This window comes from Seriola dumerili, unplaced genomic scaffold (assembly GCF_002260705.1).
Source record: "Seriola dumerili isolate Sdu_G_001 unplaced genomic scaffold, Sdu_1.0 BDQW01000016.1, whole genome shotgun sequence".
Classification (NCBI taxonomy): Eukaryota; Metazoa; Chordata; class Actinopteri; order Carangiformes; family Carangidae; genus Seriola; species Seriola dumerili.
This window is the reverse complement of record NW_019174271.1, coordinates 2515813-2530382: the sequence shown is the minus strand read 5'-3', so window position 1 is coordinate 2530382 and position 14570 is coordinate 2515813. Positions and strand designations below refer to the sequence as shown.

Sequence of the window (14570 nt, the reverse complement as noted above, 5' to 3'; positions counted from 1 at the left end):
AACAACTTGAATACATTATCTTTATCTATTTATTTTGATATTTCACGTTTCATTTTTATATCAGAATTCATGAATTTTAAAAGATACTCTTAAAATCGAGGTTTTGAAATTGCACCATGTGAAATGACCTCCTGGGAATTTAATCAATAATAATAAATCAAAATACATGAATTCAAACAGATATTTTTCATAGTAAAATATGTCAGTGCTATAAATTCAGTGGTATCTAAATTTCAATGTTCCTTTGTGGTTGTGAGCACCACAAATCAGATTCCTTTCTCCTTGTTTTATTATTATATTGAAAACCTACATACAGTAACTATCTGCATGGGTAGAGACAACGCGAGGTAACAGAGATTTATTTTTTAAGTTTCAGGTGAACTGACCCTTTAAAGAAGCTTTGACTGTAGCAGTGCTGGCTCCAATCCATTGTTCAGATGCAAGACAGACATACAGTATAAACCATGCTTTCCAGGCCCTACAATCATCACTACCTGCTATATTGTCAGTGGCTCGGAATAAATGCTTATTTAAAAAATGCAACATATCTCCCATTGTGACAGGCAATGTAAATGATAGAAGCCATTCCAAGATTTTTTATTTGTTTTTTTTTGGTTTTCTTTGGTTGCTCTTTGTTTCTCCATCTGAAGATGCCAACTAGTTGAGAAGATATGGCATCGGTTAGGCAGAAGGAAGTAAAACCAAACAGGCAGGGTAAGCTGCTCATTCACCCATCTGATTCATCTCAGGTACTCTGTGTGGGTACACTTACCTGTTCAAACAGCTGTGAATTGGTGGGGAAAGGGAGGAAGGAGTTAGGGGGCAGGGATAAGGAGAACATGCGGGAGCACCATCCCCATTCACTGATCACATCACTCAAATCCCACCTGGTCCATTCTGCTGGACAATACCAGTGAAGCATCTAGCTACATGCACAGAGGCCCCCATGCATGGTCATGGTCAAAGAGCAAGTTGACCCCAGCAAAAAGTGGGACTTGTACTAGAAAAAGTGGCAGGCAGAGGCGTCTACCTTGCTGCATGAGAGCTCCAACTCCGAACCAGAAACTATTTAGCAGGGTGAAATTGTTTTCCACTACATCCGACTCGGGGTTGCAGGGGTGGGGGTTATACCACTCGTAGGGACTAAACCTGTGACGATTAACAGAGAACAAACACATACACACATATAATTTTACTGCAGCCGCATCAAGAAACAAGAGTGCACTATAAGAGAGACCGAGAGCGGTCATCCTACCTGGGGAGACAAGGAGAGAAAAAATAGTTTAATTAGTCATAGAGAATGAGAGCATAATAATCAATAAGCATTGTTTTCCCTTCATGTTCATAGCTCAGATTGTTATGCTGCTGACTGAATTAGTAAATTAAGAGTTTATTACATGAATTACTATAAGACGCTGATTTATACAGTCAAAATAAAGGCTCAAAAGACTACTTGTCTGAATATCTCTTGTGTGATTTTCGATTTTAATAATAATACAATACATTGGGGGGGGGGGGGGTCTAAAATTAACACCACTCATATTGCAAAAGTGGCTTCTCATGTGGGCGTGCTCATATCAAAGGCAATTCCCTCAGTAATTTAATCGATGGGGTCTGAAAATAACTCCATTGTCAGATGAGAAAAGAACTAATAATCCTTATAATCTCGGTGAAGCATTAATATTCAGCAGATCAAATGGTTCATTCCCATCATGCCCATGCTAGCCGTGGCACTCCTCCACACTCAGCACACTCCTTAAGCAGAGGGATTTTTCATTTACTCATGTTAAAAGTGACATTACATTAGTAAAGGTTGATTGGTCTACAATTAAGCATCCTGACCTGATTTGGGTGGTGCTGGAGTGTGTGTGTGTGTGTGTGTGTGTGTGTGTGTGTGTGTGTGTGTGAGTGTGTGGGGGGGTGGGGGGGGTGGGGGGTGGGGGGTGGTTTGGCTAATCAAATTGCACTGCATAATGTAGACTTGTAGCAGTGCTGGAATTCAAGAACGATAACCTCGAGTGGATGTGACATCTGCATGGAGGACAATCCCCATGAAGCTGCTACACCCATTCTGATCCATTCATGTGTACTACACAGTAGTATTGTGTTATATACTGCGATATACGAGTCTATATGAAGATGTATGGCTATATCGATAAACTGACACCATCATAACTGTACCTTGTCATTGACTAATGGGCTTTGCTTATAATGTGGTTAGCAGCGGCATTCCTTTTCACCCCTACAATACTCAGGAGGATATTGAGCAGTGTAGCTCAAGGACCTCTCAATGTCCCCTGGTTTCTGCTTTGAGAGAATCCTTGGCCTTAAATCAATCCATGTGCTCACTCATTCAATTTGGCCCACATTTGCTTGCTTGTCAATTTGTAATGCCAAATTGAGTTCAGCTGAACTGCAACCTTGCTGTGGCGTGTGTGACTATGTGACCCAATCCCCTGCACAGAGGTCTCTGAATATGTTTCCTCCAATCATGTGTGAATAGCCAATTACCATTCACCGTGAACATGGATGAGCGAAGTTGTCATCAGTGCTGTGCTGGGTTATGGGAGTGGCTGGCTAGCCTGCTACTGGTTGGGTCAGGGAATCCTAAACCAGTGGCGTTTACAGAAGACAACACAGCTTAACCTGTCTCTCACTGTAGCACTGCTTGGCCTTTCTGCTGTCATTCTTATCCAATTACATTGCCCTTACATTATCTCAGGTCATCTGCGCTCCAGAGAGAGAAACTTTGAGCAAGGTCAGTGCAGAGATAAGCTCGGACAAAAAAGCGAGGATTTCAGCAGCAGTGCAGAAACAATGTGAGGTGTTTATCTTCCCACAAGGGCAGTGTCATCCTGCAGAAAACTCCAGCGATTAGACACATGATAACACCAATGTCAGGGAAGATGAATCAACACAGCTGCTCTGTCACAGGATGATTGACTTTATATGTCCACACATGAACTGAAGATAGATTCTACAGCATCTAATAAAGGAACACATTCTTCTGATGATCATTTTCCGAAGAATGTTTTAGTTTTTACTTTTATTTATGTAACAGTTTTTCACACATCCTACACTATTATTGACTTTTAAAGCTCTTCACAGCCTCTCTCTAAGCTGTATATCTGACCTGTGAACAGCATATGAGCCAGCCTTTGGCCTGAGCTCCTCGGGCAGAGGTCCGTTAGTTGTTCCTGAGGCAAAGCTAAAAGCCAGAGGTGACAGAGGTTTCACAGTCAGAGCCTGAAACTGTGGAACGAGCCGCCTGAGGAGATCAGCTCAGCAGAATCACTGACCTCTTAAATCTCTTCTCAAAACAAACTTTTATTGTAGCGCTTCACTTCTTTTTACTTAATCATATTTACTACTTTTCCTACTATTGAAAACATTTTATTCTTTTTGGTTTTATGGATTTTTACTGATCGCCCTCTTGCTGGTGACACTGCCTTTGGTTTATTTGCATTAATAGTAAAACACTTTTACTGTATTTCTGATCGCTTGTTTTAACTGTTGCCTATGACATGCATGTATTACTTTGCTGTCTTGTGTGAAGCTCTTTGAATCATGGGTTTAGAAAATTGCTCTATAAATAAAGATTATTAGTGTGATTATGATTATTATTATTAGTAGTAGTAGTAGTATTGTCTTTGAACAGGTCACAGCAAAAAAATCATTCAGACAGTCTGAACAAAGATGCAGGAAAAGTGAAGTTTGTTAATCTAAATTAAACATAGAAAAGCAGCATTTACTGTAGTTCCTATGCAACAGAGAGCTGGGGAAATGTTCACAAGATATGAGACCAAATCTGATGACTTGTAAATCAAGTCAAATTAGTTTGTTGCACACTTACACATTTACTTTTCTGTGACTCTCTACTTAATTTCTTTTAAAATCATTTATGCCCTTTTAATTTATGTTTTATTTTGCGTTGTATTTCTTTGCTTCCTTTATGTGTGAAATGTTCTATAGAAAATAAACTTGTCTTGCTTTGCTGTGCATTGGTTTTTACTTGAGGAAACCACTGGTTTCCAGTAATTTCACTCAGAGGAGACTTGGAACTTGCAGGAATAAGATAAACCACAGGTGCAGAATGAAAGCTGCACTACTCCCTGATAAGCCATAGAGATTTAAAAACATACAACACAAAGGTGCGGCTTGGAAAATGCTCAACAATAATGATAAGTTCAGGCTTAATAATGTGTTGTACATTGGCTTATCGGTGGCTTTAACGTTTCACCAGTACATACAACAGTGGGGTGTGTCAGCTCTGGCACATTGTACATAGCACTATCTACACAGGTGTGACTGTATTTCCCATTGGACTGACACTATATTTTCATCAAATATCAATTATCCTCATCCTCCAACTCTAATATAATGACACATTTTGAAAAACCTAACATCAACTTATTTTTGGAATACATCAATTTTCACAGTTATTTCTTTTAAAGCCCAAATGTAATTGCAATTGTTAACCTTGTCTTTGCTTAAGTTGAGTTTATGAATCTGAGATTTTGAAAGAACTGTAAATGTTCTTATCCAGAACCTCCTACTGAGAACACTGCAACGGATTCAGAAGAGAACTGGGGCTGTGCTTTTAATATGAGCACATTGTCCAAAGACCGATGACAGGCAGATTACACTTTGATGTGAGGGAAGAAAGACTTTGCACACAGAGAAATAGTCTAATTCAGCAAGACAAGAGAGAATTAGATGTAAATATCATCAGTTATAATTATTTACGTTCTGATCGATTAGTCAAAGCTTTGCCTCCGCTTCTCACTTGTCACTTGAAAATTCACTTCATGTGGATGATGTAGGGAATTGGATTCTCCAAAGTGTAAGCAGGTGATAATGCACAGGCTTTATGTGTGATGTAATATAGAGGGTGTTTTTCAGCAGTTTCATCACCTGCGCCAGAAGCACCGGCAGTGCTGTTGTTGCCATTAGAGTGAACATAAAAACAATATCAGCCATTACATAACATTAACATCAGTAACTGGAGATATCAAGGCAGGTGGCAGTGCAACACAGTAATCATGTGGTTTCAACTCTGCACCCATGGGGAATAGACCTCCACACTGCTGCTCTAACTCTAGCACTGTGTGTGTCAGTCCTCGTGTCCAGTCTGTCAGTCTATCACTCATGCAGTCAGTCACACAAACACAAGCATACATAGATAAAATGTGTAATGTGTACATACACACATATGTATATATATATATACACACACACACACACACACACACACAATATATATATATATATATTACTATATATGATATATATACATATATATACATATAAATGCACAGTGGAATTAAACCTTGTAGTATTAGGTCTTGTCTGTCAAATTTACGAGCTACAGTTTGGTCTCACAAACTTTTGTGAAATGAGTGTTGATTTTTTCACATACAAACGACGTGAACAGGACGTGAGAGAAAACACTTCTCCACCATGAAAGGATTCAGTGGACGACGTTGGACAAACAAGGCTTTTCATCAATCTGAAAGAAATCTGGATATATAGATTATTAGTATCATTATTATTATTATTGTTATTAATATTATTACAATTATATTGTTTTATGCAAATGCCTGAAAACAATCTTTTTATATTTAAATATATAAAACGTAACTTTTCCACATATTTTGTTGATTTGTGAACTCACATTATCCCAATTTTCAAACCAAGACAAATCGTAATTTCAATCAAGGTACCGGTTCTTTTCATTGGGTCTGCCAGAAGCTCAAAATTGACTTTTTATCAAGTTTTAAGACACATTTTATGATACACTTATTAGATCTTGGTATACATACACATACCGGATTTACATAACATTATATTACATTTACTCATTTACAGATGCTTTTATCCAAAGCGACTTACAAGTGAGGAATGTCACTAAAGCTTCAGTCCAATAGGAGACCTTGGTGCAAGTTCAAATATTTAATCACCGGGTCCATTTGTTTCTGGAAGAGGACACCTCTGTGGATGATTGGAATCCAGTAAAAACCTGCTGAACGTCTGGTTCATAGACAAACAAGTCAAGCAAATGTTAGCTGCAGCTCGGCTCCCAGCTGCTCCAACACATCCTGTGTCCACGGAACAGCGTTGGATTTTAAATGCAAAACTACTTTATTCAGTGTTTCTACCGGATTAAATCACTGGGTCTATTTGCTTTGGACATTTCTGTAATTTGCAAGGGTTTAGAAAACACTTTTCCTGCCATAGGAGCTTCAGATTATTTTTATTGGCAGTGGAAAATTACATATTTTGTCATTTAGTTCTGGAGACTTGCTGGAGAAAATAAACAAAAAACAAAAACCACCAAGCAAAAAAAAAAAAAAAAATCTTACAGATAAATACCACGTTTCTTTCACTGCTTATGAACACTGTTGTAACTTCATATTTAAATGTTGGGGGAAAGTGTTATCTTATCATATATTTGCTGTCCTGATTGAACACTCAACCATAAACAACGATCCATCCTAAGACAACAAACATTTTCTTTCATTTTTTTTCTTTTTTTTTTTTTTGTATGATCAGAACCATAAGTTTTCACTTTGACCTGGTCCTATGGTGACTTTGCTCATTTAGCCCTTGTTCTATTTAGCCATGACTAAGATTTGCTATTATTATATCCAGTTTACATAGGGACCATTTCTTGGGTAGAAGGTGGTTTAAATGAAAACTGTTAAAGTTGCTCTCTGTGCCTTTCGATTTGTGCCTTTTGAATTTCTGTGGTGAGCATGATAAACTAAATTCCCCATCTAATTTATCGTACAAAAAAACATCAAACCAAATATCTCCATGGCTCCATACCACAGGGAGAGTGAGAAGATACTTGACATGTAAAAATGTTATTGTTACATAATCCTTTAACAGGGGGGAGACGTAATCTCCACAGGTTCTGTTCAGAATACATAATCTGCCTTTAGACTTCTCATTTCAGGAAAGTTTGTGAGACTGTTATGTGCTACACAGGGAAAAACATGCACCTGTAGCCCAGCATGCATCTGTGTGTACAGGAGAAAAGACAGAATAGAGTGAAGGGGGATTTTATACACTTACCCAAACACTTACATATTGTGATATTAAATACAGATAGGTGCATATTCTGAGCCAACTTAGATGACAGTTGCTGCTTTTTATTCTCTTGTGTGATCATATCGCCAGTAACATCGGAAAACAAGTGTGTTCACGGTAAAACTGTCAGGTCATGGCTGCAACAGAGCCGATGTCTCCCAAAAGTTTTAGAGTCAACACAAACCTTTCTCTCTCTTTTTTCTTCACCATGCTTCAAACAGCCGCCTCAAAAAAAGAGCCACTAGATCAAGTGAGTGAGCCTTCAGAAAGTATCGGCCTAGTTTCAACAGCTGGAAGGATTTGTCTGAATAAAGACAACGGAGGAAGGAAAAGACAACCGGCACGAACAGTGTGTTGTATCATTTCACCAGCCGAAGCTGCACTACCTAACTACACTGTGATGGACACAAAACAAAGTCACATAGTACTGAGCGGCTTGTATCTATTAAAGGTAAATACACAACACCTTCCTGTCTATGCAGCAGGGTTTGCTTAGGTCAAAGAAGCAGAAGCTAGAAGCAGGTACAGTAGGAGTTCCATGGGGTCTACAATCCTCCATCCAGACTAACCCTCCACATAATGACTGCATCCACCAATTTAAAATAGCCCTTATATACTGTGCGATTCCAACTCTTTTCTGTGGACAATTTCATTTCCAAACAATCTGGCCTAAATAAATAAATGAATAAATAAATAAATAAATAAATAAATAAAAACACAATTTCTACAACTCTGAATGAATCCTGGAACCCTGTATGTCTCCAGACATTTTCACAACGAGCATGTTTGGAGCAATGTATTTAAACTCTGCAGCACTCCCTCCTTTGTTGAGTTGAGTTTCTTTGAACAAGTGCAATGTCATTTGAACTTGGGTGGCACCGATTAACTGCAGTGAGAGACCTGAAATTGCAGGTCGTAGCCCCACTTATAAGAGAACTTTGATGCAGTCCTTCTAGAGTGAGAAAGCAATCCAAAGCAACTACAGAAAATAAGGTTTCAGGGAAAGACCTTTCTGCACAAAGCAGTCTGAACAGATATATGTGAATATATCTTCATGGAATCTCAGCTGTTATGGCCACCAGAGAAGGGGAGTCATGATGTCATCCGAAGCAAAGGTGACAGGGACTGGAATCAGATTCAACTTCTCCAACATGTCTGCTCTGGGGTAGTGTCTCATATGAATTGGAATGTGTGGAGCAGAATAAGCAGAATTAAAGTGATCAATCACATCTCTGAATCAAAGTCGTGTTTGAAACAAGGTGAAGGGAACAAGAGAAAAGAAAAGACAGCATGAACTCTGAGACACTGGGGACAGTGGGGGGGTGGGGGGTGGGGGGTGGGGGAGTGGCAGCAGCCGTTCACATTGAGCTCAACATATCCCACACACAAACACTTTCATACACATATGAGTGCACAACCTTCAGATACATACAACCCTGAAACGGCTGATTGGTCTGCAGCTTGTCTGTCTACGCTCTATTCCCGTGTATGTCTGCATCTATGGAGGTTTTTTCTTTACTAATACCAATCTGGGTGGAAGCAGGCCAGGAGTAACCTAGAAACAAGATACTCTCCAAGCAAATGTTAATTCTTTATCAATATCTGAGGGTGGAAACAGGCAAATATCCATGTGATCCTTCATGGTTAAACTGCATTAAACATATTAAAAGACGATGACATTGAGTCTGAGCGTTGATACATGACCACTGATTAGTGTCAGCACTGTCACTGAATGGTAAGCCTTCACTACGAGCCAGTGTGCTCAGGATGTAGATCCAGTAATTACAGAGATTAGCCTGTTGTTAGTCAGATGGGTGAGGCTGAGCAAAGGCCATTAAGCGTGTGTCTGACTGTGTGTGAAGCTGTGATCACTGGAAGTGACATGTTACCTGGCTATGACAAACAGCACACAACTGACACCCAAGTAAGCCAGCAGAATATACATCCAGATATCAGGCGAGAGGGGGTTGAGGAAGGAGAAGACCCCAGGGTTGGTCCCGTTGGGCTTGCGGTACAGTATACTTATACCCAGCGTCATGAAGGGCTTGGAGAAGTCAATAACCTTCTCGCGCACGTATGTGATGGCGAGGGGAGCCACTGCCAGATCAGCTCTCTGTCAACATGAAACATAAAAGGAAAGAAGGATAGGCCATAAGTCAGGAGAAGAGGAAGCATTTAGAGGCAATCAAATTAAGAAAACAGGATCTTTACACACTACAGAGTCTGTCCTGAGGCACTTAGCAAAAAATTTAAAGCCCTCTTTCTCTCTGCACCCATCAAGTACACTCTTAATACTAAACTCCCCTTTTTCTCTCTGGAGCCTAAATCACAGCATCCATTTATTTTCTTTAGCTGCTTTCTCCATTTGTTAGGATGGCTGTGAGCTGTAGGCTCGCACTCTATGTGGAGAGTGATGGGAGTTATGGAGACATGCAGGACCAACACAAAAAGAACATACCTTTACTGTACTAATCGACCTGATCTACAGTTTCTGGACTATAAGAGGGAATGAACAATGTGACTACAATTCATTTTGGTTTCTTTCTATGATCTAGCTTTTGATTATTAGGACAAAGTCTGGGCCACGATATTCTTCATTATGTGTATTATGTGAAACAGTCACTGATTGTAAAAGGCCTAACATGATGCTTTGGCATTCAATGGTGCAATGGCGTAGCATACTCTCAGTGATATAGCGACAACATCATCTACATCATCATGTACCGTGACTTCTGCAGCTGGTGTGTTTCCCTTTAATCATCCACGGTACAATGACTCAGTGTGCTTTTAGTGATACAGTGAATCCCGGTGAGACTGGAAATAGCTAATGTATCAATAATTAATGAACTAATAACTCATTTGACAACCTGGAGATACTTCTGAAATCGACACTGTAGGTGGTCAATAAGCATGCATATAGTATCAGACCAGCTTCACGAGACCAGGATTTGTGTTTTTTCTTAATGCTTGAACTTTTATTGTTTTTGTTTTTTTTGAAATAGAAAAAATGAGATGGTGCTTTTTACTTAAATACTGATGCAGATACTTATATAAGAGAAAAGATGGGTATTTTGTGAACAATGTCCATTATGACCTTCCACAATTGTTGCTCCTCATTATAAACTTCGGAGAGGTTAGACGCAGCTCCCTCCATGGAGATTGTCTCTAGGAAAGTTTGAAGCCACAGTCCCTCTTTCAGTTGATCTGTGTTCTTCTAATTTGTTGCTTCTTTTAGCTGTCATGCATCCAGTTGTTAAAATTTGTTTGTTGTGTTTGGACGATGTTCCTTCACCAGCGTAATTCAGAAGGCACATTGCAGGATCTTTCCCAGGGATTGTGTAACATTTTCCCAGAAGGTCTTAACGTTAACACAAGCCCACACCATATGGTAAAAACTACCTTTATCTTGTTTGCAATGCCAACAATGAATCAACAGAATCAGACACATCCATCTTATGTAATCAAGCAGGAGTAAAATATGTTCTGTGCACAAAATTATAATTTATCATTTTATTTTTCATTGATTTAGATGCTTTGTTGTGTTTTCCATACATGATCCCATTCTTCACTTTCAAAGGATATCCTTAAGTTGGTTTCCCAACTTCTTTGAATTGCATTCCAATTTTCTCCTGATGTTTTGTTCAATTTATATAATTTCAATGCAATTTGAAATCCTTCTGTTTAACCATTAATTCTAGCTTGGACTCAGTATCCGTCAACTTGGGTATGACTACAGCTCTCCCTAGATATTATGTCAGTTGTGATCTTATTTGCCTATATTTTAAAAAGTCTTTCTTTTCAACACCATATGTAGCTGAGTAAAGGTTTTCAATTTTTTGTCATGTTGGTTTCTAAAGTTCTAATAACTCTGGATTCCCAGTCATCATTTCTGATTGGCCTACCATTCAACATAAATCTATAGGTGTTCCATAATGGAACACTGGGAGAGTTAAGGGTTATCAGTATTCTTACATAAGGGACCATACCACATCCCTTGCAATGTGACCTTGTCTTTTAACATGTCTAAAGCTTCCTGTTCCATATTTTCCCATCTTATATCTTTTGAATTAAAGCCATAACCCCATTTCAAAGGATATCTAGAGTTAAATGCGATATAGTACTTATACACATTTGGAAGGCCTAGACCTCCCTTTTCCCTGTCCACATATGAGTTTTTGCGACTAACCCTCTGAGTTTTGTTGTTCCATATGAATTCTCTGAATATTGTGTCAACCTCTTTGAGTTTTCATTATCCAAAGGAAGGGGAATAGCTGCCATGAGGAAAGTAACACAATCATCTTTAAACTGTCTATTATATCCCAAATAGTTAGAGGGAGAAATTTCCACCTATTAATATCATTTTTGATATTATTTATGAGCTTTTTCAAATTAAATGGGGCAATATCATATTAGACTTCAGAGTTACGCAGAGATATCGCATCCCATCAGGGGACCGTTTAAATGGCAAATTAGCAATATGTACTTTATGGCAGCAAGCATTTAAAGGTAAAGTCTCAGATTTACCCCAATTAATTTTATATCCTGATATAGCTCTAAACTCCCTCACAGTCTCAAGAGTATGTTTAAGAAATGTGGGAGGATCTGATAATGTGAGGAGGATATCATCTGCAAAAAGGCTTATTTTCATCTCTGTTACTGGAGCTGCAATTCCTTTAATATTGTGGTTTTCTCTAATCAGTATGGCCAAAGGTTCTAATGACAAAACAAAGAGCAAAGGACTCAAAGGGCACCCCTGAGGTGTCCCTCGTCTAAATTCAAATGGATCAGAGATTATGCTATTTGTCGTTATTCTGGCTTTAGGAGTTGAATATATTGATGAAATGTAATTATCTGTTGTATTGGCATAATGCATTGACCAGGGTTTTGTCTTTGAGTTAGGGTTAAGGTTAGGGAGTGCCTGTCATCCTTTCCCACTAAAAGAAATGACTCAGTGCCTTGAAGAACCTCGTGAGGTTTGGTAGTACGTTTTTTGTTGCATTTCCACTGTATTTTACAAACCAGGACATGTTGGATAAAAGCCATAAAAAGACAAAAGTCAGTCCAACTACATAATTTTTTTTGTACTGTGGTGGTTATGTTTCAGGCAGCAATGTAAGAAGTGGTGCTATTATTGTTATTGATTTTCTTTCACATTTACATAAAAATGAAATACACTTACATATGCCAAGGCAGGGCTCAGCTGAGGCCTGCTGGTCAGCAGCTCTGAATCAAATTCACTGCCTCAACCACTTAGTAGTCTTTCAGTTTTAATTTTTACCACTGATTCCTCTCCCTCTGAGCGCCCTCCACTCCACAAACACATGCGATCTCAGTTTTTTCAACAGACATTCTTCAAAGAAAACTAGACAAACTTCCTCTATTTTTGTCTCTTTCTTACAATATTATGATATTCCTTTTTTTTATAATTTGTGTTGGTTGATACATATGCGGTATCAAAATGTTTGTTATTGTTGTGTTTTTCTGTAGCCATCCTTGTTGTGATGTAACAGATAATAGCTGATAATACCCGGAGCTCCAAACCAGGTCAAGAACAGTGGAAATGAAGGATGAACTGACTGAGCTCAGTGCTCACATCTGTGAACACAACCCTACAAAGTGTAGATACATTGGGATGTGTTTACTCCACTTTGAGCATTAGACAGACCAAAGACCATTTTATTAAACTCCTTTGACAGGATGTTTCCAATTTGTTCAGCACTATTCAGCATTTCCTCCTCAACTGAACTTCTTCTGTGAGTCCACACTCCCCAGTCTCCTGAGGCCCTGTCTACTGCAATAACCATCTGTCTAAGTCAAGCCTGTCTAAGCAATAAGTGGGACAAAACCATGCTGAACATCATTTCGCAGGGGATTGGGCCCTTCACCCATGAAAAGACTGTCACGACAGCCAATCACTGCACTAGTCAAGAGCAGACGCAGAAGACATGTCTCGAGGAGTTAAGGGAGACTTGACCCTTCGTGGGTGCTGCTTCTAATGGGGTCAGATATTGACTATTGGGCGTGCAGCTGCTGCTATTTTTCTGCCCATGCAGTTTATCCTAACGGGGACTTTGTCGGGTGTAATGATCTACACTGTGAGCAGATTGTGTGTGCTTGTGTGTGTTTTAATAAGCTCTGTAGGGGAATCAACTCATGACAGAATCTATGCTCTGCTCGCATCACTGTACTTTCATACAGTGCTAGTTGTTACTCCCTGCTCTTCTTTCTTTTTCATATCCTTTACCTCCTTATTCCATATTCTTTTTCATTTCATTCATTTTAATTTTCAAACAATGGTATTAGATGCTGATATGGCAAATTATATTTGGTTTAAACAAGTCATGATGCTAGCATCATGAAAGCAGATTTAGTTCTTTAGTTCTGGTAAATAGTAATTGCTTCAGTACTACAACAAACTGACCTGACAAACAAATCTGATGAAGTGGACAGAACAATGGCATTTTGTTTGCTTTCAGTCTTTTGTGGCAGAAAGGTTTGGATATGGTATAGACAGGATGTGACTCTCTCTCAAGATAATACAAACCTTAAATGCAGTTTTTAACTAATAATAACAGACAGCAAACAACACGTTTCTTTTAACCCAAAACACTTGGTTTCGCCATCACTTTGACATGATGGCTGCTTTTTATGTTTATTATTTTATTCAACAGTGTTTGCTCACAAAGCTGTATATGTTATTTCAGCTCAAATTTTATTTTCATTGGTAATTACTGTACACCTCAAGCTAATTGCTGAGATCTTGAAAGAAAAAGTCTGCTGGGTTTGCCAGGTTGTAAACAAACCCCTATGTTACCTTCAGTTTAGAGACCAACTTCCTGCATCAACTTTTTGCACTAGTGTAGGTGCAGGTGGGTTTTTAATGCTGACCTTTTGGAGGATACTTCATTTTCTCACGTTTACATGTGGACATACTACATCAAATCTGTCTACAGTTAGTGTGTAAAAGGGAATTGGGGCACAGCTACAGTTTTCCTGTGCAGTGATGGGTTGGTTACACTGACATTTTCAGGTATGCTTTAGATAGTCTGGATAAACCTGTGTTTACAATTTGATCATCTGACTTTTGTTTCTTTCTGTCTCTTTCTTCATTGTTGGGATGTTGCCGTGTTCCCAATGTACTGTTGAACCCATGTTGTATAAACTGGGATGATGCTTTCAGAAAAGGTGTAAGTTGCCTGTTTGCTGGGTACATTCATGCACCATCTTTAATAATGATGTTCAGAGACTCACGTGGTCCATTAGCTCCTTGACCATCCCATTCCACTGGCCTGTGTTCTCATCCTGGGCACCGTATTTCCCATCTTCCACCAGACGAACCTCATAAGTGAAGCCCAGGATGTTGGCCAGCTCTCTCAGCAGGTCTATGCAGTAGCCCTCAAAGCGGTCGTTCCCGTACAGTGGCTTGTCAGACTTCTTGAACATCACATATGGTTCCTCCTGTTGGGTGAAATAGAGGA

General features: G+C 39.1%; 1 protein-coding gene across 1 annotated transcript in view; it reads right to left on the bottom strand.

Annotated features, from left to right (window-relative positions):
- The window catches only part of LOC111225999 (glutamate receptor ionotropic, kainate 2-like), a 356655-nt gene that overhangs the window by 72866 nt on the left and 269219 nt on the right, over positions 1 to 14570 (bottom strand). Inside the window, exons 16-18 of the mRNA XM_022751076.1 lie at positions 14344 to 14550; positions 8982 to 9205; positions 1031 to 1149 (exon numbers count right to left, since the gene is read on the bottom strand). Of these exons, the coding sequence (XP_022606797.1) occupies positions 1031 to 1149; positions 8982 to 9205; positions 14344 to 14550 (550 nt within the window). The remainder of the gene's footprint in view (positions 1 to 1030; positions 1150 to 8981; positions 9206 to 14343; positions 14551 to 14570) is intronic.